This window comes from Podarcis erhardii, assembly GCF_964252035.2.
Source record: "Podarcis erhardii genome assembly, chromosome: 3".
NCBI classification, from domain to species: Eukaryota; Metazoa; Chordata; class Lepidosauria; order Squamata; family Lacertidae; genus Podarcis; species Podarcis erhardii.
The window spans coordinates 94,853,656-94,877,116 of NC_138507.1; the positions used below are offsets into that span (position 1 = coordinate 94,853,656).

General features: G+C 40.3%; 1 protein-coding gene across 4 annotated transcripts in view; it reads left to right on the forward strand.

Moving 5' to 3' along the window:
• The window catches only part of EPRS1 (glutamyl-prolyl-tRNA synthetase 1), a 40,435-nt gene that overhangs the window by 10,181 nt on the left and 6,793 nt on the right, over nucleotides 1-23,461 (forward strand). The window contains exons 8-30 of one of the 4 annotated variants that reach the window (XM_081857769.1): nucleotides 355-547; nucleotides 1,286-1,457; nucleotides 2,833-3,066; nucleotides 4,556-4,640; nucleotides 5,428-5,487; nucleotides 5,794-5,814; nucleotides 8,311-8,421; nucleotides 9,325-9,461; nucleotides 10,169-10,376; nucleotides 10,837-10,949; nucleotides 12,454-12,571; nucleotides 13,294-13,677; nucleotides 14,670-14,903; nucleotides 15,275-15,556; nucleotides 16,084-16,317; nucleotides 17,780-18,048; nucleotides 19,043-19,094; nucleotides 19,566-19,775; nucleotides 19,973-20,045; nucleotides 20,722-20,801; nucleotides 21,902-22,003; nucleotides 22,628-22,783; nucleotides 22,869-23,066. In XM_081857769.1, the coding sequence (XP_081713895.1) occupies nucleotides 355-547; nucleotides 1,286-1,457; nucleotides 2,833-3,066; nucleotides 4,556-4,640; nucleotides 5,428-5,487; nucleotides 5,794-5,814; nucleotides 8,311-8,421; nucleotides 9,325-9,461; nucleotides 10,169-10,376; nucleotides 10,837-10,949; nucleotides 12,454-12,571; nucleotides 13,294-13,677; nucleotides 14,670-14,903; nucleotides 15,275-15,556; nucleotides 16,084-16,317; nucleotides 17,780-18,048; nucleotides 19,043-19,094; nucleotides 19,566-19,775; nucleotides 19,973-20,045; nucleotides 20,722-20,801; nucleotides 21,902-22,003; nucleotides 22,628-22,783; nucleotides 22,869-23,066 (3,726 nt within the window). The remainder of the gene's footprint in view (nucleotides 1-354; nucleotides 548-1,285; nucleotides 1,458-2,832; nucleotides 3,067-4,555; nucleotides 4,641-5,427; nucleotides 5,488-5,793; nucleotides 5,815-8,310; nucleotides 8,422-9,324; nucleotides 9,462-10,168; nucleotides 10,377-10,836; nucleotides 10,950-12,453; nucleotides 12,572-13,293; nucleotides 13,678-14,669; nucleotides 14,904-15,274; nucleotides 15,557-16,083; nucleotides 16,318-17,779; nucleotides 18,049-19,042; nucleotides 19,095-19,565; nucleotides 19,776-19,972; nucleotides 20,046-20,721; nucleotides 20,802-21,901; nucleotides 22,004-22,627; nucleotides 22,784-22,868; nucleotides 23,067-23,461) is intronic. The other 3 variants (XM_081857770.1, XM_081857771.1, XM_081857772.1) reach the window with 3 other exon arrangements.

Sequence of the window (23,461 nt, forward strand, 5' to 3'; positions counted from 1 at the left end):
GATGGCTCTGGTTCCCACCTAAGATGACCTATTCAGAAGGAAACAGTGGCTAATGGTATCAGAAGGTACCGAGACGTTGAAATTGGCAGTGAGATCTAGGATATCCTCATGCACAATTCAGAAATGCAGAAATTGTTATTCTCTGGATTAATTAAGCATTTAGAAAAAACTAAATTGACATAGTAAGATTTCAAAGTTCTTTTGTAGAGCTCTGTAAGCAACCGCAACCCCCAAAGACCTACTGGATCAGGTGAAAATACGGATCAGGTGAAAAAGGCAAGATCTGTCAGTGAGAGGACTTCATACTAGGATTTTTGCATATCAAGTTAATCCTTTCAACATTTATATCTTCAGGTTATCTTGGAAGATGTTGCAATGCTGCACATCAAACCAGACCAATTCACATACACTTCGGATCATTTTGAAACAATAATGAAATATGCTGAGAAGCTCATTCATGAGGGGAAGGCTTATGTAGATGATACGCCAGCAGAACAAATGAAAATGGAACGAGAGCAAAGAACAGAGTCCAAGCACAGAAATAACTGTAAGATGCTTTGTCTGGCTTCCATCTCTATTTGCTTTGTTAATTAGTTGCTTAGTTTTTGTTGTTACTATTGTTGTTGTTATTATCATCATTTATTAAATCTGAATACCACCCTTCATCCAAAGATCACAGGCTGGTTCACAACATAAAAATACAAAATGAGAACCCAAAATACATAACAGTAACAAAAACAAATCAAGAACCCCCTTCCCACCAACACATTTAGAAGAACATAGAATGCTAATCAGCCCAAGGCCTGGTTGAAGAGGAACATTTTTGTCTGGTGCGTAAAGATATGTAATGAAGGCACCAGGTGAGTCTCCCTTGGGAGAGCAACCACAAATGGGGAGCCACTGCAGAAAAGGCCCATTATTGTATTGCCACCCTCTGGACCTCTCATGGAGGAGGCACACAAAAATGGGCCTCAGATGATGATCTCGTTAATTTTTTGCATATGTAGTTAAAAGATCATCATGTTGTAGATCTGGGAAAGACCTCTATCTGAGATCCTGGAGAGATGCTGCCAGTCAGAAGAGACAATAGTAGCTAAATAAATCAATGGAATTTCAGATGAGAAAATGTTAAACTCTTTAGTTAAAGTCATTGCCAAAATACCTGCTAGGCTAGAGTTGCTGTCAGTTTTAGCTCCGTTCTTGTTGGAGGTGTCTCACTTTTGGTAAATAATATTTCATAGTACCAGAGCTGGGTTATTTAAACTAAATCTTTGCCGTTTTATAGCTGTTGAGAAGAACTTCAAAATGTGGGAGGAAATGAAAAAGGGAACGGAATATGGGCAGACCTGCTGTCTACGAGCAAAAATCGACATGAGTAGTAACAATGGATGCATGAGGGACCCAACCCTTTATCGTTGCAAAAACCAGCCACATCCACGAACAGGAAATAAGTACAAGTATGTGTTAGGAAATGGAAATTGCAATTCACTTAGTGATAGGGCCATTTACAGTGACATAAGTAGTGGGCCTCAGGCTACTGTGCTCTCAGTTGCAGAATGAGTGACTCTCACAGTCCTCCTTTCAGTGCACAGGGAGGGAAGCAAACCAGATGCTGGTTTGTCATTACCTGCAAACCAGCACTCATGGTTTGTTTCTCTATGAACAAACCACAAGAGCTGTTTCACATGTCAGGCCAGCCAACTTCTGGTTTGTTTCCTCCTCGGCATGCTGAAGGAAAGATCAGGGGAGGATTGACTCATGAATTTTTGCAGTGTTGCCCAGCACACTGTACATTCTTGCTAAACCATTCTTAAAATTTAGCGATGGTTTCTCATTATGTGTGGATGGGGCCACTGAATTGGTGTCTTTATCTTTGGCCCTTTATCAAATTAAGTTGAGTTTTGCTTTGCCTGATGAAATCCCAACAGTGTTATGGAAAACCTCTTCTTTTCACAGCAGCTTCTGGCCTTGCCAGCATAGCTTTGTCTGATTAAAACACTGGGCAGAGATAACGTTTTGAGGGGATCCCATCCTAATACTACTGTGGACTGGGGATGCACTTTCCAGGGAGAATTAGAGAGCGGTTTCTTAACCCTTCCTTCCTCCTTTTAATCTCTTTCTACTCCCTCCCAAATCTGAAATGGGAAGTGAATTGGGGAGAAGCACACACTATGTGTGTGTGAGAGAGGGGGGTTTTCTGGGATTGGAAGCCATGGAAGATGTTAAGTATTCTTCCTTGCAGGTGGCCCCCTACTCCCCCCACATTCTTACTATCTCAGTAAAAAGGGATTTGGGGTAATAACAGAGTTTCACCCTATTAATTTTTTGCTCCAAAGAAGCTTGCTTTATGAACAGTTACAACTGGGCTCAATCCTCTACTATCAGTGAGCTCAAAAGAAAAACCTTCCTATTTTCTCTTTCACTTTTTAATTCTGGAAAAGCAGTTCCTGGAACTAGCTCATTTCCTATAATTACTGTGGAACTACCTCACTCACTAGTTCCTGGAACTAGCTCACTCACTATAACTACTGTGTTTGTGCTGTAACGTTAAAGTTTTGCTTCTGTTATGTATTTAACAGAAGCAAAACCTGAACATTACAGCACAAGCACTTTGTTTGAGAACAAAGGTACAACTGTACAGTATAGTGTTTGAGCTTGGTTTGAAGATAGTAGAAAGTTCTTTTTTCCTCTTTCATTAACAGTAGTCATCACAACAGGCTAAATCTTTCCGTTGCTTTAGAGATTGCTTATTAAATTTATTAATAGTGTGTGCAGTGCTCAACACTTTCAATGTGCACATGAAGCTTACTTGCATTTTTTCTTACGTTTCAGTATTTATCCCACGTATGATTTTGCCTGTCCCATAGTTGACAGTATTGAAGGTGTCACTCATGCATTAAGAACAACAGAATATCATGACAGAGATGAACAGTTCTACTGGATTATTGAAGCCTTGGAAATAAGAAAACCATATATCTGGGAGTACAGCCGCTTAAACCTCAACAACACTGTATTGTCTAAAAGGAAGCTCACTTGGTTTGTCAACGAAGGGCTAGTGGATGGCTGGTATGTTAAAGGAATTAAACTTGGTAGGAATTACATGTGCACATTTGTTTTGCAATGTAATCAGTGTATAGATAATTTTTCATAAGCAGTATCTTACACTAAAAATAAGTTGATGTGGCTTTATTTTTTTAATTTACAAAATTATTCCAAAGAATGAAGAAATTAATAGGTTTACAACTTGCTAGATATTGTGTTAGTCAATATATTTTAAATACCCTTGCTCAGTCTTTTTATCAAACAACTTTTCTTAACTGTCAGTGTTAGACTTTCAAACTCAGATAATAATTGTTCAGAATTATTGACAAAAATAAATAAATAAATAAATAAATAAGTAAATTGAATAATTTATTATTTATACCCCGCCCATCTGGCTGGGTTTCCCCAGCCACTCTGGGTGACTTCCAACAAAATATTAAAATACAATAGTCCGTCAAACATTAAAAGCTTCCCTAAACAGGGCTGCCTTCAGATGTCTTCTAAAAGTCTGGTAGTTGTTTTTCTCTTTGACATCTGATGGGAGGGTGTTCCACAGGGCGGGTGCCATTACTGAGAAGGCCCTCTGCCTGGTTCCCTGTAACTTGGCTTCTTGCAGCGAGGGAACCGCCAGAAGGCCTTCAGCACTGGATCTCAGTGTCCGGGCAGAATGATGGGGGTGGAGTTTTGTGCTCAGTTTTGTGATGAGCAATGTTTGAATATGTAGGTTCAAAGTAGGGAAAGTGTGTGGGTCTCCCTGCACTCTTCTTTTAATGTAATCTTTCCTTTTCAACTGAGGTTTCAAACATGGGGAACAGAATGTGGCAGAAATCTACCTAATAGTAACAAAAACCATGCAAAAGGAATGGTGGATTAATTTACTTTTCCATGGCCACCTGCACAATTATTAGTACTACATTAACCAGGTTAACCAGATTGAGTTTTTCTTCACGTCACTTGTATGCCCAAAAAATATGATTGGAAAGATGCTCGTTCTTCTCAAGTGTCATTGTTGACAACTTTTTACTACATACAAATTAAGCAAAATGAGTAGAAATCTCCAAAAATAAGAGAGTTAAAGTCTCAGAAAGTTTGGTATGAATGTTAATAACATCCCTTGGGTAACTATGTAATTATTTAAGAAATGAATGGTACAATGCATGCATGTTTGTTGAAAAATTACTGTTACTTTCTGATATAGTGTTTTAGATATACATTGTATCATTTTCAGCAAAACCATTTCCAGCAAACACTCTTCTGGTCCTTAGATTGATCTGTGCTTATGGGATGCCTGCTGTTCTTGGGAAAATACCCAAGAATTAAGCAGGTTGCTATGAATTCATCAAAGTCAGTATCACAGCTTTTGCAGGATAAAAGAAAGATGTGCAGGCTGTTGGGAGAGCCAAAATAAAAAGAGAATTTTAAGAATCCTCTCTTCCAAGTTTATTCAACATAGGCTTCTTGATATTGTCACAGTTTTGCATTGTTAAATTAAGCAGAAATTCCTTTCTATTAGGGATGACCCAAGATTCCCAACTGTGCGTGGTGTCCTAAGAAGAGGCATGACAGTTGAAGGACTGAAACAGTTTATTGCTGCACAGGTAGGTGGTTGCATGTCCACTCTCCCTTCAGCTGGAGTGTCTTTGTAGATCTAGTTACAGGTAGGTAGCCATGTTGGTCTGCCGTAGTCGAAACAAAATAAAAGAAATTCCTTCCAGTAGCACCTTAGAGACCAACTAAGTTTGTTATTGGTATGAGCTTTCGGGTGCATCTGAAGAAGTGTGCATGCCTCTATTTTGTAGATCTAGTCATTTTATAGACAAGTCCTTCTTTCAAGAACATCAGGAAAGTCTTCCTCTTGTGACTTTGATTGTTCAGTTGTCCAATCCATGGGTAGCCTTTTACCTGTTTTGGGCCTATATTTCCCATAGTACTACCAACCTTACTGTGAAACATAGACCACTCATTCTCTGAGATACTCTACCAGGGACCATAGGATTACGATTTAAAGAAGTTGATACATATTAACATTTGGAAAATAACAATACATCAAATAACTATAGCATGTTCAATATCTAACTGGACATCTTTAATTTACCCTCAGACTTATACCTGAAACTTTTAAGAAAGCATAGTGTGTTAAAGAAGATCGTCTCTATTTTGCAACAAAGAATGATTACTTATTGATGGATTCCTCCCACCCTCACCCCCAGCAAGACACTTATTTCTAGTCCTGAGGAAGGATGTTTATTTTTGTAAAGAAGTAAGGTTGTGGAAGAGGAATGGTTAAAGTAAATAAGATGTAATTCAAAATGCAACAACAAATAACACCATCAAGATTTATGGCCTTTCTTTCTCCTATCCCCCTCTTCCCATTATATTTTACAGGGCTCCTCTCGATCAGTTGTAAACATGGAGTGGGATAAAATTTGGTCATTTAACAAAAAGGTACATGCTCCTCCATTTTGATCTGATGACATTTCTGATTGACACCTGCTCTCTTGTTGCTGGTTGTGAACCCAGCGTTCTTTGGAATGCTCTTCAAAGACTAGCTAATGCAGTATGTTGCATCACCTTGCTCCTCATCTTCAGGAAAATGGAATGTCCCCTCTTGCTAACCAGGGCTAACACTAATCTTGCTGACTTCTGCCAGTCTGATACTGAATTGTTGTTCTTGAATTGTGTGGGAGATAATGATATTTTGCTAATGTAAACTCTGATGAAAATTCTGCATTTCATTTTTCTGCTTTCAAGCTGCGAGCTATCTGTAAGAAGGTATTACTTAACGCTTTTTCTGCCTTAGCATATAGCTTACAGTATTGTAAGCATACATAGCATAAGCCATCACTGTGCAACTTCTCATAGCACAACCACGTTTGCTTACATAACAAGAGCTGTGTATTTCCATCTTAAAATGCATTATTCCTGGTCTAAAGGGGAAATAATGATCTGAGTCTGAATTTCTCAACGGAGAAGAAAGTGTCACTTTTAATTTACTATGCTGGACATGCTGCCTTTCTGCAGTGTACTGAAGGCGTGAACATTTTCTCTCTCAGACAGCAAGTAAAGCTCTTCTGATGTGTCTTAATTTAGCATCAAATAAGGAATACTGCATCTTGACATGGTTAGTTGCTTCTTTGGCAGCAGATGCTTGGACACTATAATAAGGCGAACTGTTTGTGTCTGTCTGCACAACTCCGTGGCTGTTCTTATTCTTTTAACTTGAGTCTGGATTTTTGCTTGTTTTCAAGGAGGCTTGCCCCAGAACTAAGTATTTGCTTGCCTGGCATGTGTCTTGTATTCTCCTAAAGCCCTTGTCATTTGTTCTCTTTATTTTATATGAGGGATTATCAATTGGTTCTTTTTGTTGCTGCATAGATGGACACTAGTGCGCCAAACAAATTTATAAACACCATTGGCCTTAAATTTATGTTGTTGTTCACTTCTTGGCACTGTATGCTGCCTTATGCATTCACCCTGGGGCAAGAGTGAAAGCGAAGGCATTGAATTGGTTTGTAGGACCAAGTATTGAGCTACTGAGAAAGCAAAAATAATGAGTCAGTAGCACTAGAGAAAAGCAAACTCTTAACAGTTAGATTAATTCAAGTATACCCAAATAACCTCTGTTTGTTAGTGCAGTCAACAAACTGCGCTGGTTAGCTGTGGGGCAGTTAAAGTTTTGCTTTTTTGTGAATACTGATAGGAAAATTATACCTCTTCACACCTATTAAAAAGTGACACAAGTGTTGCTGATACCTGGATCTAATCCAAAGTCAGATTATTGAATTTAGACTCCTGGGGTGCCCAGATCCATGGTGTCAACAATTTCCTTGTGTTTCTTATTGATAGGTGGAAATATGAGTGATGTGTGTTTCAAGTACTTCCAACTAGTTAGCATCCATATCAGTAGTAATGTGTACGTTGTTTTCACTTCAGGTACAAAACCTGTTTTAGTTAATTTTCTCCTGCAACACTATTGTACTCATGACCCTAGAATTTGGGAGAGCGGAATATAGGATATTTCCTTAGAAGTCGCTGTTTTCACATGTAACCTAAAAATAAATACATAAATACTGCCCTCAGATTTCTCTCCCAGGTGAGCTAGTTTTGTATGTGTGTACATCATTTCTTCATTCCTTTACTAGCCTTAATACCTCCAGTTAATACAAAGTAGCAAGGCCTTGTAAGAGAGACTGAAAAGCCTAAACTGATAAAGAAGCGAGTGAAGTAAAAGCAGAAGCAAAAATACCTGGAGACTGTTCTGTTTGAGTTGTGAATAGAGTAGAAGACTATTTTGTCAGTAATGCAAGAGAGGAGAAGCTATTCTTGAGTTCATTGCTGTGATGTTGCCTTATTATAGTGATCTAACACTGTTGTTAGGGGCAGTCGGTGGGGTGTGGGAGCATGGAGCCACCTTCCCAACAGGTGTTGCCACAGCTTGATGCAGAAGTGTGACAATGAGGCCAGGGTTGCTCAGGAGCACCGGTGGGAGTACCAGATTGACTCTGTCGGCACACCCACCCTGTCCCTACCTTACCACAGTCATGCCACCCACTTTCTCCTGCACCGTCCTAGTAAGCAGTAGTGATACTGCTCTTGGGAGAGCGACTCCATGCCCCCTGCCCGGCCATGTGGCTGCTCCTGGCTTTTGTTGAATAACGGTGATGCCGGAAAACATACTTCACGGAAGAAATTCACAGGGAAAAAAAGTGAAATTATGGAATTGTGTCCTGTGTTGATAATAACTAAGGGTGAAATCTATTCTTTTAAAAACTGATCCCGTGAGTTCAGCATAATTGCACACTAAGGCTTCACTCTTACACACGTTTACTTAGAAATAAGCTGCATTGAAACTCAAGTAGGGTTTGCTTTCTAGCATGCATACATTGGCTTATCCTGTAAGACTTAAGCCAACATTCAGAGTTACCTGTAATCTACACAGGTATGAGATTACTAGGATTTTTACTTGCTTTATGGCCAGAACTATAACATTTATTGCCCTCTACTATGTAAAGTTTTAGATGAGTTCTAAACCAGAGGTATCCGTTTTTTGTGTGGAAGGCCAGGAGAGTGTATAACTCTTGTGGATTTTGAGTTACTCTTTTCTTATTGACCAAAGATGCAGTAACACAAAGAATACCAGTTAATATTCCTAAATGATGCATACACTTTTTAGTTCACATAATTCTGTTTTTTTTTTAAAAAAATAAATAAATCTGTTCTGGGCGTACTGAATAGATGTGATTATTTTTGGTTATTCTTGGTATGTAGGTTATAGATCCTGTGGCACCTCGCTACACTGCTTTGCTGAAGAATGAAGTAGTCACAGTAAACATTCCTGAAGCTCAAGAAGAGATGAAAGAAGTCGCCAAGCATCCAAAGGTTTGCTAGTTAGTTGTTTTGTTTTAAGAGACACTGTAATGCAGATAGTTAAAACAGAGAACTTGTGTAGTATTCCCAAGTTTGCTTGAAACCATTCTTCCACACTCCCAAAATGTAACAAAGGAAAAGTAAGATTAGTTAGCTCATTGATGGCAGAGCTGATGAAAGAGTAAAATGGGAGTGCAAGGTGACATAATATGCTCTTTAGCACTCTGGGAAAGATCTTGAGAGAAAACAGTTTTTATTTTAGAGTCGGGATGTATGTGCTGAGGCAGGTTGAGGGAGCCCCTGGAGTTTAACTGTCTAATACACCCTGGCACATCCCCAAACCAGGGAGAACACTATGCCAGCTCTGAAGCTGGGGGACCTATCAGCAGAGGCGGGAAATAGGAAGGGTCACCCCCTTCACGTTTCCGTGCTCTGCTCTGGTTCGCCAGAAGCAGCTTAGTCATGCTGGCCACATGACGCGGAAGCTGTATACCGGCTCCCTCGGTCAGTAAAGCGAGATGAGCGCCACAACCCCAGAGTCCTCCGCGACTGGACCTAATGGTCAGGGGTCCCTTTACCTTTACCCCCTTCACATCTTTTGCCTTTCTGGCTTGAGCATAGCAGTTCTCCCTCCCCAGGCAAGTAGGATGGACCAACTCATAGTTTGAATCATCTCATTTCAATCCAAAGAAGAATTCACATTAATAGCAAACTCTCCTGCAAAGTTCAGCATTTGTGTATTCTAGGATGGATTGGTGTGTTATAATCTAAAGCAAAAACCTGCAGTGCAACCCTAACCATGTCTACTCAGAAGTAAGTTCTATGAGTAAGTGGAGCTTATTGTTGGGCACGTGTTAGGATTGCAGCCTTAACCAAGCATCTGGGTAAGTTCTCTTCTTTCTCGTTAACATGCAGAATGCTGAGGTTGGCTTGAAGCCTGTATGGTACAGTCCCAAAGTGCTGATTGAAGGCGCAGATGCAGAGACGTTGACAGAAGGAGAGATGGTTACATTTATTAACTGGGGCAACATAATCGTCACCAAAATACACAAGTAAGTTTCTGGATCTTGGAACAAGCTGGGATGTTGAATTCCATCGTCGAGAATTTTATTGGGAACAAGAGGTCTGGCTTTTTAAACATTGAAGAAAAGTATGTAATGGATGGGACTGTTAACACTGCAAGCACAGTTCCGTTATCTGTATCCCCCACCCAATTGCAACCTTCTGCACCTCCAGAAGCTGTTCTTGGGGGTTCAAGGGATTGTTAGGACATGCTGCAAGGGAGCTGCAACTGCGGGGCAGCAAGCAGAAATTGCATAAGTTGAAGTGACATCTCACAATAGATCCAGCTGAGTGTAGCTTGACTGTTGAATGTGATGGTAGAGGTCCAGCTCCGAGGGCTTCTGGTGGTTCCCTCACTGTGAGAAGCAAAGCTACAGGGAACCAGGCAGAGGGCCTTTTCGGTAGTGGCGCCCGCCCTGTGGAATGCCCTCCCATCAGATGTCAAAGAGATAAACAACTGCCTGACGTTTAGAAGACATCTGAAGGCAGCCCTGTTCAGGGAAGTTTTTAATGTGTGACATTTTAATGTATTTTTAATCTTTGTTGGAAGCCACCCAGAGTGGTTTTATTTTATTTATTTATTTATTTAAACTTCTCTATGAAAATCAAGTTAACTGCATGCCACTGATATAACCTAGATACTATACCAGTCATTTATTTGCACTATTTAATTACAGTGTGTTCTGCTTCTGTGTAGGAACGCCGCTGGGAAAATCACATCCATTGATGCTAAACTAAATTTGGAGAATAAGGACTACAAAAAAACTGCTAAGATCACCTGGTTGGCAGAAACTCCTCGTGCTCCTCCCATCCCTACTGTCTGCGTCAACTATGAACACTTGATCACCAAACCTGTTCTGGGCAAAGAGGAAGATTTCAAGCAGTATGTCAACAGAAATAGCAAGGTAGCTTGCAACATGTCACCTATTTATATTATGATTACATTTTAAAAATTTCTCTCGTACTTCAAGGAGCTCAAATATGGTCTCCCCACTCCACTCCCCTGGACTTTTTTCTACCACAGTAAACCTGCAATTTAGCTTAGGCTGGGTGATTGTGAATAGCCCTCAAAATCACACAGTAAGCTTTGTGGTAGGGACAATATTTGAGCTGAAGTCTTCCTAATCAAAATCCGACACTCTAGCCACTATACCATATTGGTTGTACGCCTGCTTTTTTTCCTTTGAGATATTGGCTCTCCAAATGAGTTGCCATATTGTAAATTGGGGGTTTTCGGTATTCAGCAAGATGTGTCTTTCCTCCTGGGCTGGCCTCACCCTTGCAATGCCACTACACTAATTCTTAGCACATGTACTATGTTGTTCATGGGACGTAATGCTGACTTGATTTTTAACCTGTTTACAGCAAGAAGAATTGATGTTAGGTGATCCTTGCCTTAAAGATCTGAAAAAAGGAGATATAATACAGATTCAGAGAAGAGGCTTTTATATTTGTGATCAGCCATATGAGCCTATTAGGTGAGCAACTGGAAACTCATTCCTTTCGTTTATCCATTTGGTATGCTCTGCCGTAGAATTAGATAAGTGTGTTATGGCCATTGCAGAGTTTCACAGCCCAAATTCCCATATTTATACTCATATTCCAAACGCTCCTGTTTTGCCAGGAGTCCACGTAGATAAAAAATTAGAGGCTTGTGGAATGCATTTCACAAAAGTAAATAGAGGAGTGCCTTTGGAACAGAATGATTAGAAAAGTGTGTGTGTGTGTAGCTCTTGTGTGTCCTCTTGAACAAACTGAACAGCAGGCAGCCTGTTCTCTGTAATATCAGGCTATATATTCCCCCCCCTTTGTTGAACCATGCAGAAAACAAAATGTAAAGGTTTTATCTATTCATTATTATTCTACTCCTAACTCCATTTTAGCATAATTCTATTGCTGCACTGAATTTTCATGAGGCTTGACATTTCACCACAAATAGTTGGGGGTTTTTTTGGTGTTTGCCTTCTATTCTTCTGCACATTTCACCAACACACATACCAGTGGACAGCCATCAAACCCCTGATATGTCGGCGCTTCATGGAAAAAACGAGGAAATGCATCCTGCTATCCTCAGGCAACTAGGCCCTTACTCTCTGGCATATCGTATTGTGCTGAAAGTCACCACTCTTCAGCCTGATCCAGCACTCGGCACTCATCACTATGCCTGGCTGGATGGAGATGCATGCTTTGGATATGCATCTGAGGGGGAATCCCACTGAAAATAGGGCAGTGCGGAGTGACAGCTGTGCATTGGAATGCAGAGGTTGGCCATCTGCGCTGCATTTGTTTCAATAGGATTCACATCTCATCCACATTGTGCCCCAGCTGCTCCACTAAGCATAATTGGGTTGGGGCACAGGAGCATCATTCTGGTTTCCTTGGCAATGGACACATATTTTCTCTTCTTATACTGGCTTCCCATGGCACTTGGCCCTTTGTGAAATGGCAGATAACTGAAAAAATGCTGTAAATAAGAAACCTGTTTTATCAGAGGTTCAAAAGCTTTGGGGATGCCTCAGATTAGTTACTATTTTGCTAGACTGATACCATTAGGAGAGCAGCAAGACTACAAACAGTAAGCAGATATTGATGCTGAAATAAATTACAAGTTTGTCCAGCTGGGGGTATTACTATTTTTACAATTTTCATATGTGCATTTATTTTTATCCAAATACATGTTCTTTTGATATGTATAAAATTACAATCAGTGTGAAAAGAACTACATAGATCTAACCGATGCACTGTAGCACACCTTTACCTGGGAGTAAGTCCCACTGAACCATGGGAGATTTGCCTGGTAAATATGCATAGGACTAAGTTACATATCCCATTAACGTAGCAGGGAAATTGAGCTCACACTTAACCCTCTCTCACGTTGGAATTTAGATGCTTGTATTTTAGAAGTGTTGTATTCACATTTTCTATATTATGCCAATCAATGGGAGATAATCATGAAAAAACCAATTGATGTAATCTTTGTAGTCCATACAGCTGTAAAGAAGCCCCATGCATTTTGATTTATATCCCTGATGGGCATACAAAAGAAATGCCAACATCTGGATCTAAGGAGAAAACCAAGGCAGAAACTGCAAAGAAAGAGGTAAGGAAACCTAGTGTATTTTGATTGTTCGTCAGAAGGATGTTTGGGATGCCTGGCATAACTGTAGAACAGGTGTAGATAGGAGGAAACCTGGCTTGACAGCAGCACATATAAAAAGAACTCCAGGTTTATAGTCTTGTCGTATAAATCATCATCATCAGAAACTGAACATGAGTCAGCAATCTTACCTGACTGCAAAAAGACTGATTCAGTTTTATGCTGCTTTAATAGAACCATGGTTGCCAAGTCATAAGAAGTAACACTTCCACTTTATTCTGTACTGGTCTCACCTCATCTGGAGTACTGTGTCCAGTGCTGACCCCTGCCTTTGAAGAAGGATATAGACAAATTGGGATGGGTTCAGATGAGGGCAGTGAAGATGGTCAGGTGTTTGGCAAACTACACTGCTATAAAAGTGTTCCAGGTTTTAAACAGCACAGAACTAGTAATCAGACTTGGGAAACACCTGTGCTAACCAAAGTTGATTTATTTTAGTTTATTTTCAGTTCTTCTCCTCCTTTGCAAACATTGGATGCTATCCTGTTCTGGGTGGGTGGAGGATAAAAGAGACATTTGTAGTAGGTCTTTGCATATTGAAGTGCCCTGACCAACTTTGCTGCGGTTCTACTTGAAACGGCAAGTTTTTCCACCAGTAGTGTTTTAATTCTCTTTCATCCAGTTTGATTCATTGTAAAGACATGTATTTGTTCTTTTTCCCCAAGGCTGGTACTGCACCGAAAGGACGATCTGCTCCACTTGTGGCTGACGCTTCTCATGCTGCAGCCCCTGCTTCAGTCGAAGACCACTTGGCTCTTTACAGCAAGGTGTCTGCCCAAGGAGATGCAGTTCGTGAATTGAAATCAAAGAAAGCAGCAAAGGAAGAAGTTGATGCTGCCGTGAAACAGCTGCTAGCCTTGAAAGCAGAATACAAGCAGAAGACGGGTCAAGACTACAAGCCTGGGAATCCTCCAGTCGCTGCAGTTCAGGCCCAGCCTTCCAAGTGTGAGGCTGCCAGTGCCACCCATCTAGACAGCAAGTCTCTTTATGATAAAGTAGCTGAGCAAGGGGAAGTGGTTCGAAAGCTAAAAGCAGAAAAAGTGCCCAAGGTTAGTGTTTGAAGAATAAGCCTGGATAAGAAGGAATTGAGAAGTGATCGTTGCAACCTTTTATCAGGTGGATGATAGATCTGTCTTTTCTGTTATTTATAAACGTAGATAGACAAAGAATAACTCCTTGGGCAGGACTACCACTAACCTTAAGAGGACAGGAGAAGTTGGGGATGATAAACAGGAGAGAAAAGGGTTTTTTTTTAAAAAAACCATCTATGGTAGAAGTGTCAAAAGATAAAATATTAATTAAAAGTGGTAGTGATTAATTCCCCCCCATTAATGTCCCCAAAATAATGGCCCTCTGGTATCTTTGCTGAACTATGTGAAAGTGGATATTGCACCAATTTTCTGGATGGGGTGGAGATCAGTGTTGCACTATGACGAACATTCCGTCTGCACAAGCATTGCAGCTCTCCAGAAAAGAACAATCCCCCTTCTCCTGCTCTGGTGTATTCACCTTGCGACTTCCCTCTCTGCCGCACTAATGTGATCCAAAGGAAAGCAGAGCAATACATTTGGCACCAGATTGGCTGCAGGAGTTGCTGAAAGGAGGCATACAAGGTGCCATCCATCTGTCGTAGGAACTCCATTCTGGATTTGTGTAGGGTTTACTCCTTAGACTTTTCTTCTCCCAGATATACCCTGCAAGGCAGCAGAGGTTTAGGATCAGAGTCTCCCTTCTCCTAGCTGGGCTACCTTCCCAGGTTGACGAACCCCATCTTATTACATACCTGAATCCATCCCATAGAATACAAATAAAACTTCAGTTAAGGAGCACTCTATGCAAAGCAAAACCTTAGTTGTTGGTTACATTCAAATAGCTTCATTAAGTGAAGAGCATATGATGATTTATGGGTTCTAATAAGCCTCTTACTGATTTTTTCTTTTTGTCAACTTGATCGTGTGCATCCTAACTATCGTATCTACTTTGCTACATGCTTTTCTGTCTTTTCCTCTCTTTTTAACTGTTCTTTCGCTTCCTGTTGTAGGATCAGATAGATGCTGCTGTGAAAGTGCTTTTAGCTCTGAAAGCGGAATATAAGCAAAAGACAGGCCAGGAATACAAACCTGGAAACCCAGCAAAGAGTTTGCTTCCTAGTTCAGCTCCTTCTGCTCTTCCTTCTTCCATGCCCCTCTGTCCAGTAGTCTGCAAAGCTCTTTACAGCAAAGTGGCAGAACAAGGCGAAGTGGTTCGTAGACTTAAGTCAGAGAAAGCAGCAAAGGTATAATGGCCATGACGGCAGAAAGAGTGCTGAACATTATGTTTTTAAGATGCATGATTAGGTCCTTGAGCAATTCACAAAATTTAAAAAATTGTATTCTATTTTTTTCAGTATTTTTATTTTTACTTTTGCAAAGTATTACGCAATATTTGGTTTCTCTCCATTTTCACTTATTGCATGCAAGACAGATGATTCTTTTGTCCAAGCAGAACAAAACTTTGATATCAATGCTAACAGTTAAATTTATTTGTAGATTGATCATTTTATCATTTGCACTAGCCCACTTAATCTTCAGTTTCATATTGGAAAATTTTGCATTAAACTTTTCCATTCTTAACCGATACGTTTCTTATATTATCTCTCTGCTTCAGGATCAGATAGATGCTGCTGTGAAAGTGCTTCTTGCTCTAAAAGCAGAATATAAGCAAAAGACAGGCCAAGATTATAAACCTGGACATCCACCTGCAGTTCCTCTTTCCTCCTCCTGCTCCTCCTCTTCTTCCTCCTCCCTGTCCTCTTGTGCTTCTGATCCTGCTCCTCTGTCCTGCAATGGTTTGACATCTTCTAGCCCAGTAGACAGAAACGTTCTGTACAATAAAGTAGTTGAACAAGGCGAACTGGTACGGAGACTCAAAGCCGAAAAGGTGTCCAAGGTAGAATAGTGGTTTTATTATGCATGTGGTTTCAAATCTGTGTTTTTTCTCTGTTCATCAGCTGTGCATAATTCTGATTTTGGCAGAAGTTTTTTTCAAGGGACCAGGAAGTCAAGGTTGTATATTGTGCTGTTGTTTCACTCCTGCAACACACTTCTGCTTGTGCGACAGTACAGCCCCTGCACACCCTCAAAATCAGTTCCAGAGGGTTGGAAGATCCTCCGCAGCAGATTTTGGGGGCAAATGGGAGTAGGAGAGGAAGGTGAAAATTTTGTTGGCCAGCATTGGATGCAACTCTCAGTAACTGCTAATACTTTTCTCCATATATCTGGATCCCATTGTGGGGGAAACAAGGCCATTTTGAGGGAGCAAAGGAGCAGAAAGGAATCTGCCAATATAAAATCTATTGCAAATCTATGTAGTGTTGTTAACATACCCTTGGATATGCAGGCAGGAAACTAGAGGTATATGCATGCATAACTCTTGGACTTGTGACATGAATGCCCTCCCAATAATACTTCCCATAGGATAAAGTGGATGAAGCTGTAAAACTCCTCCTTTCCCTAAAAGCGGAATATAAAGAAAAGACTGGTCAGGATTATAAGCCAGGACAGTTACCAGCACCTCAGGCACATGCCTTAAACCAGCTGGCAAGCACAGAAACCAGTGGCCCTGACTCTGCAGAAGCAAAAGCTCTCTTTAACAAGGTTGCTCTCCAAGGAGAAGAGGTCCGGAAATTGAAAGCGGAGAAGGCAGAAAAGGTAATACTGTTTATTAACAGTTTAACGTGTTTGAGTGGATCCTGGGGTACTCATCACATTTCCTTTAACTTAAAATTTATGCTAATATCCTGACCTGCAGTTGCAAGATGGTCTCTTTTCAGTGTCAAGTATTCTGCAGGTATGCATCTGGAGAAATTTGGAATTCCGCAGCATTTGTAAAATGTAAAAGCATCCTCTCTTAATTCAGCCTATTCTCCTTTCACTTGGAAGCGTATCATGAGCATTTATCGCCACCTTCTGGCCAAAGGCAGAAAAAGGAGTTTGAGGGAAGTAGCCGCTCCAGTTTTTTTTCTCCTGTCTTTCATTGACGTGCTCATCTTTACTTCAGCTCCTGACAACATTTGTCCTCTATTTTTCTATTTTCAGACCCCTGGTGATCTTTCAATGCAATCCACAAATATATATGATTGTTGCAAGATGAGGCAAACTTTGTATGTTGACATAATTGTTGTTTTGCACAATGCTGAAGACCTTATGCCTCTTAATATCAGTTGCTGGATTCCTAATTGAGGAAGGAGCCTGCTTCGCAGGCCTGTCTGATTGGCCACTGTGAGAACAGAATGATAGACTACATAGGCCTTTCTTCGGTTTTAGTTTCAGTCTTACTTCATCATTATATTACTGTTTGCATAGTAAATGTCCACAGCATTGGCCCAGGTTCACTCAGAGAGCTTCATGGCTAAGCAGGGATTTGGACCCTGGTCTCCCAGAGTTCAGCACTAACCATTATGCCTGGCTGTCTGGCTGTCCCCTCCCTTTCTGGTTGCCTAATATGAAATCAGACCAGTGGTCCAGTAGACTGGTATTGTCTGCTCAAGCTGTCAGCAGCTCTCAAAAATGCTGGGCAAACCTCTACCAGTGATCCTGTTTCCTGATGATGTTGTGCACCGAGTGTGAACTTTCTGTGAATTATATTCCATACTACCGAGTTACATGTCCTAACAAGGAATAGTACACATATTTTGGCTACAGAATGTGAGGATTCCACTTTCGGGACTCTTCGGGGGTTGCTTTTATGTTGATTATAGCCTCTCGCCAGATGTCTCAAAGCATGTCTCAAAGCCAGATGTCTCAAACATGTTTTAGTTCTAACACCAAACAATGGTGCTTTTACCTCTCTCATGAAATCTCCTTGGTTAGTAATTGACTGTGGTTTTTCCCCAAACTGCACTTTGCTGTGACGCCAAAAGAAGAAAAGCATAGTTGGTTCAAGCTTTGCAAACCAGGATTGAAAACTAGCTTTCCAATCTTAGTTTGCTGGTTCGGATATGACAGTTAATCACGGCTTGCAGAAGTTTCATTGAAGTTCTCCCTTTCAGCCTGCTTTCTGTAGTTTCCCCAGTACGTATAATTATTGTACCTTGCCTATTCTATGCAGCTAACTATTATTTCATTTCTTTTTGGTTACCTGTGTTTCCATGGGAATGGTGTCCTCCCCAAGGATAAGATTGATGCTGCAGTGCAAGAGCTGCTTCAATTGAAGGCGCAGTACAAGACACTGGCGGGAATAGACTATAAACCAGTCTCTGCAACCGGAGCAGAAGACAAAGACAAGAGGAAGAAAGAGAAAGAGAACAAATCTGAGAAGCAAAATAAGCAACAGAAGCAGAATGAGGGCCAAAAGAAAGAATCACAGAAAGACCAAAGTGGTGGCAGCAACTTATCCTCAAATGGACCAGGAGATGGTCAGGGACCTAAGAAACAAACCAGGTGAAATTTCTACTTAAAATATAGTCTGGGCAGCAGGGTAAAGGAAATAATGTAGTGTTAAAATTGGTATTGTGCTATAAGGGAGATAATGAAGGCAAAAAACAACAACACCCCAACCCTGCTGGGTTGTTTTTACGTTAAAACGTTATAAATCTGTTCTTTTGTTGGGCTTGGATGCCTTCTAACTATTGCAACATCACTATCAACTTGTTTGCTAGCTTTTGGGTAGAATACACAAAATAGACAGTCCTTGTCCAGACTGCCTACAACAAAAGCCAAGGAAAAGGAGCTAATATGGACGTAATTAAGTTGGTAGCAGAAGTAACTTGGGGGTTGTGGTAGTCCATGGGAGAGAGTCTTTGAGTAAAATTGTGGCTTATAGGAATCGTATATAGGAAGCTGCCCTGGCAAAAGCATGGAGATGTTTCAGGTGAAAGAAATAGCGAGTGTGAAAGGGGGAAGGGATTTTTCTTTTCATAAGTATGTATTTTTCCTGACACCATGAGAGCAAAAAGAGAACTACCCAGTTGCGGAGAATGAGGTAGGGCACCACTCCTGCCCTGTCCTCCTGGCTGCTTGCTGGGATCAAGTGAGGACAAGGTAGCGCTAGATTCGCACCATCAGCTCAGTGCTCCTGTGCCCCATCCGGGTCCCACTGAGCAGCAGCGACACAGCGCAGAGGGTGGCATAGTGGTGCTCCAGTCCTCCTCGCTACCAGAACACTCGCTGGGGTTTTCCCCCTTCACATTTAATATGCTCTTTCCCCACTAATTGTATTGTTATTTGAGGGAGCTTGTCAGCTTGAAGACTCTTGCCGTTATATAATAAATTTGCCTGTTTAAATTCATTGAAATGTTTAAACATTTTAATTCATGTCTGCATAGTTTTAACAGTTTTTTGAAATAAAACAAAATATTTAAAGTGGGCTGTTGCTTAATTATGGCGGTTGTTTTTGAGGCTAAGATTATGCTTCTATCTTTCTAATATACGACAGGTTGGGGCTAGAGGCTAAGAAGGAAGAGAATCTATCTGACTGGTATTCTCAGGCAAGTATATCTTGAGTTTTACCTGAGAGTGCTCTTTCACAGTCTTCAAAATAATGTACTCTTAAGAACAGTTTTTGCAGCTAAACTGCAATCAAGAACGAACCTTGGTTGTAGCTCCTGGCTTGTCTAAAGTGGTTGCTTGGCATCAGATTTAATGCTAAACCAAACCATGGCTCAGTCCCAGCCTGTGCAGCAGCCACAGGAAAAGGGTACAGTTGTTGAGATCCATATGTTTGCTTACTCGCTCTAAGCAATGTCTTGCCTTAGTGTTACATGCAAACCAGTCTCTACATAGGTGCATTTGGATATTTATGGTTCTAATAAAAGATAAACACCTTTCGTACATGAATGTTCAGTGCTCATTTCCATTGAAAGTCATGCGTTCAATTTTATTTCTATTTGATACTTTTAAAACTTGCTGCCAACAACACGATTTTCGTGACACTGAAACTTTGATATTTCCTTTAAAAGGTGATCACAAAATCAGAGATGATTGAATACTACGATGTGAGTGGCTGTTACATTCTCCGTCCCTGGGCTTTTTCCATCTGGGAAAGCATCAAAGAGTTTTTTGATGGTGAAATCAAGAAACTTGGTGTGGAAAACTGCTACTTTCCAATGTTCGTATCCCAGGCTGCGTTGGAAAAGGAGAAGACACACATTGCTGATTTTGCCCCGGAGGTAATCTTATATCACATTATTAATAATAATGTATGGAATTTAAGTTTACAATTATGAGCTTCAATTGATAAACAGAATTCACATGTGTCACAATATTTTTTTTAAAACAAAATTTTACCCACCATGTTATTAAGAATGACATGAAATATATTTATAAAAAGTAGTATTTTCTAAACTTTTACATTCATTGATTTCAGGTTGCCTGGGTTACAAGATCTGGCAAAACAGAGCTGGCTGAACCAATAGCTGTACGTCCTACTAGTGAAACAGGTACAGTCTTACAGATTTGAAATAAAATACTACAGCTAAATAGTCCCTCTTTCCTATCAATTAGTGATGTTGGCTTTTGTAATAACTGAAGTTCATCTACTCATGAATGAAAGCAGGTAGAGTAGGGGAGAAATCAAGTCTTTTGTTATCAAGAAGCGTGGTGTTAGAGTTGTAGCTGTGAAGCTCACTGAGCGACCTTGGGCCATGTCACTCACTCTTAGCCTATCCTACCTCACAGGGTTGTAGTGAAGATTTCTGTGCACGTCACCTTGAGCTCCTTCAAGGAAAGCTGGGATATAAATGCAATGAATAAAATGCAATAAATAAAATAAGAAAGAAACAAGATGAACAACATGTTCTCATGTATTTAAATTTTAAATATAAAGGATTAGCCTAACACTTAGGGTAATATCCAGCAACATGCCAGCAGATAGGATGGGATTTCCCTTTCCTTTCTCCCCAATTTGCAAACTGGGGGGTTCTAGGGGGAAGGTAGGAAGGACAAGTCACATTGCACCAGTGGAAGCGCAAATAGGCTGACATCACTGGAGGTCACCCTTAGTTCACACAGGTATTATTATGCATGGGAATAAAAACTCTTACAAATCAGGTTTTCAAAACCAATAGTTAGCATAGTAGCTACGTGCTTTCTGAAAATATTCTCCTTTTTTTGCAGTAATGTATCCTGCCTATGCAAAGTGGGTTCAATCACACAGGGATCTCCCCATCAAACTTAATCAGTGGTGCAATGTTGTGGTAAGTGAAAGATATACCGGATATTTGCTGTGCTTTACCCAATATGCTCATTCTCAATCAATCAATTAATCAATCAGCAATCACCAAAACCCGCTTTTTAAATTAAGTTGTGGATTGTTAGAATGTATAGTCTTTGTGGGGAGAAATTGCCATATTTTTTCACCTGGCACTTCTTGTGTTGAAGGATTTGATTCATATCTTATGCTCTGAATATTTCTTCATTGCTGCTTTCCACATCTTAACAAACACCATGTTGAATGAAAAAAATGTGGTATGTAGTGCACACATTTTGGGAATCTCTACAGGCCTGAACTGTGACAGCCGTTGCGATATACAGTGGTACCTCGGGTTACATATGCTTCAGGTTACAGACGCTTCAGGTTACAGACTCTGCTAACCTAGAAATAAGTACCTCAGGTTAAGAGCTTGGCTTCAGGATGAGAACAGAAATTGCACGGCAGCAGCAGCAGCAGCAGGAGGCCCCATTAGCTAAAGTGGTACCTCAGGTTAAGAACAGTTTCAGGTTAAGAACGGACCTCCAGAACGAATTAAGTTCTTAACCCGAGGTACCACTGTATCTGGATATGTGATCATGCAAATTATCCTTGTCTACTGGTATTTACAATCTTCATAGAAATAATAGAAATCAGCATATGAGAATATAGCATTTTTATATTGAAAACAAATGGCAGTTAAAATAATCTCTGGTTCCTTTTGTGTGAATAGTAGGTTTCTTAACAATATGTAAAATCTAGGTAGCACTAGCAGAAGCCAGCACAAGAACTCTCTCTAGGTTCATTGGGACCCAACCCTGGCACAAACTCCATGTCGTCCCCAAATCTAATCTGGAGGGTTTGGGAAACTCCAGAACAAATTTAGGGGGAGCAGAGGGGTTGAAAGTTTCTTGTACTGATGGAGCCTTAGCCTTTGCATTTAGTTATTTACAACTCACTATGCCTTTGAATTCATATAGTATAATGCATCATTGAAAAATAGAACTTTGAGCAATGCTAAATAATACATTTAAAACAAGCTCATTAATGACGACAACAACTTTAACTTTTCATGACACTCTGTTTTTTGTTTGTTTTGTATTGCAGCGCTGGGAGTTCAAACATCCACAGCCTTTCTTGCGTACTCGTGAATTCCTGTGGCAGGAGGGACACACAGCGTTTGCAACTTACGAAGAGGCAGCAGAAGAGGTACAGTGCACAGATTAAGTTAAATGAACTTCATTCTTCACCATCCACCATTCAAGGAAAATTTGGAATTGTTGTATCATTGGGTGGAGAGAGTCCACTTCCTATTTCAGCATAATTGAGGGAAAACAGTGAAGCTTCTTTTCTTCAGTATGTTCGAAAAGGCTAATAACACAGAGAGATTATATGAAAAGTAGATGCAGTGTTAAATTGTGTTGGACATTGTTTTCTCATGGTGTGATATACAAGAATTAATTTGAATCTCATTGGCTTGTTGTTGTCACTCAAATAATCTACATGTTTCAAAATTGGGTGTCATTAACTATGTGAACCCCCAGACAAGAAATGAAATAACACAACTAGTGAACTATCATAGTTACAAATGACAGATAATTTCATGTCCGAGAACCACTATCTGTTGTCGGATAGGATTCAGTGGTTATTGCTAGAGCTTTAAACTGTAAATGCTAACTTTTTATTTGATAGCCGCCATAAATTATTAGGATTTGAGAAGGCCATTCATATTTATCCTTGGCTTTCCTATGATTCTACCAAATGGTTAAGTAATACTTTTGGCATATAGCTTAGTCTAAACTTCTACAAACTGTTTTTTATTACTTGTCTCAGGTATTACAGATCCTTGATCTGTATGCTCGTGTGTATGAAGAGCTTCTGGCAATTCCTGTTGTGAAAGGAAGAAAGACAGAAAAGGAGAAGTTTGCAGGCGGAGATTATACAACTACCATTGAGGCATTTATATCCGCCAGTGGGCGAGGCATCCAGGTATGTTCTGATAAAAACATTTTATATACTTCATTAATATGTAGGAAGACGTTATCTGAATTTTGTTTATTATTGCCTTTTTTAGGGAGCAACTTCTCATCACTTGGGACAGAATTTTTCAAAGATGTTTGAGATTGTCTTTGAAGATCCCAGGATACCAGGAGAGAAGCAATTTGCTTATCAGAACTCTTGGGGTCTCACAACGCGGACCATTGGCGTAATGACCATGATTCATGGAGATAACATGGGTCTAGTACTACCTCCCAGGGTCGCTTCTGTTCAGGTGAGCAAAATCACATTGATACAAACCTTTTGCTAGTGCCAATTCATCTCTCTTTCCCCTCCTATTTTCTAGAATGGTGGTGGTGGTGGGGTGTTGAATCCAGACTAAGATAGTTACACTTAGATTCCATTAAATTAGTTTAATGGAAACTTAAGTGTAAGTCACGACTAAATTGCCCCATAGATTTGCGTAAGACCTAAGCACAACTAACTTACTCTGGCTCCAAGTCACTGAGTTGACTGGCAAATAATCTTAATGCTTGTGCAGCTGCTGATGTCCTCTGACTGTATCTTTAAGATGTGGAGGGAAATAGAGAGAGGATGGGGAAATCTTGCGGCAGCCTGCTTCTGTCCACTGGGTGGCAAGCAGAAAGAGGGCATTCTTACTGCATTATG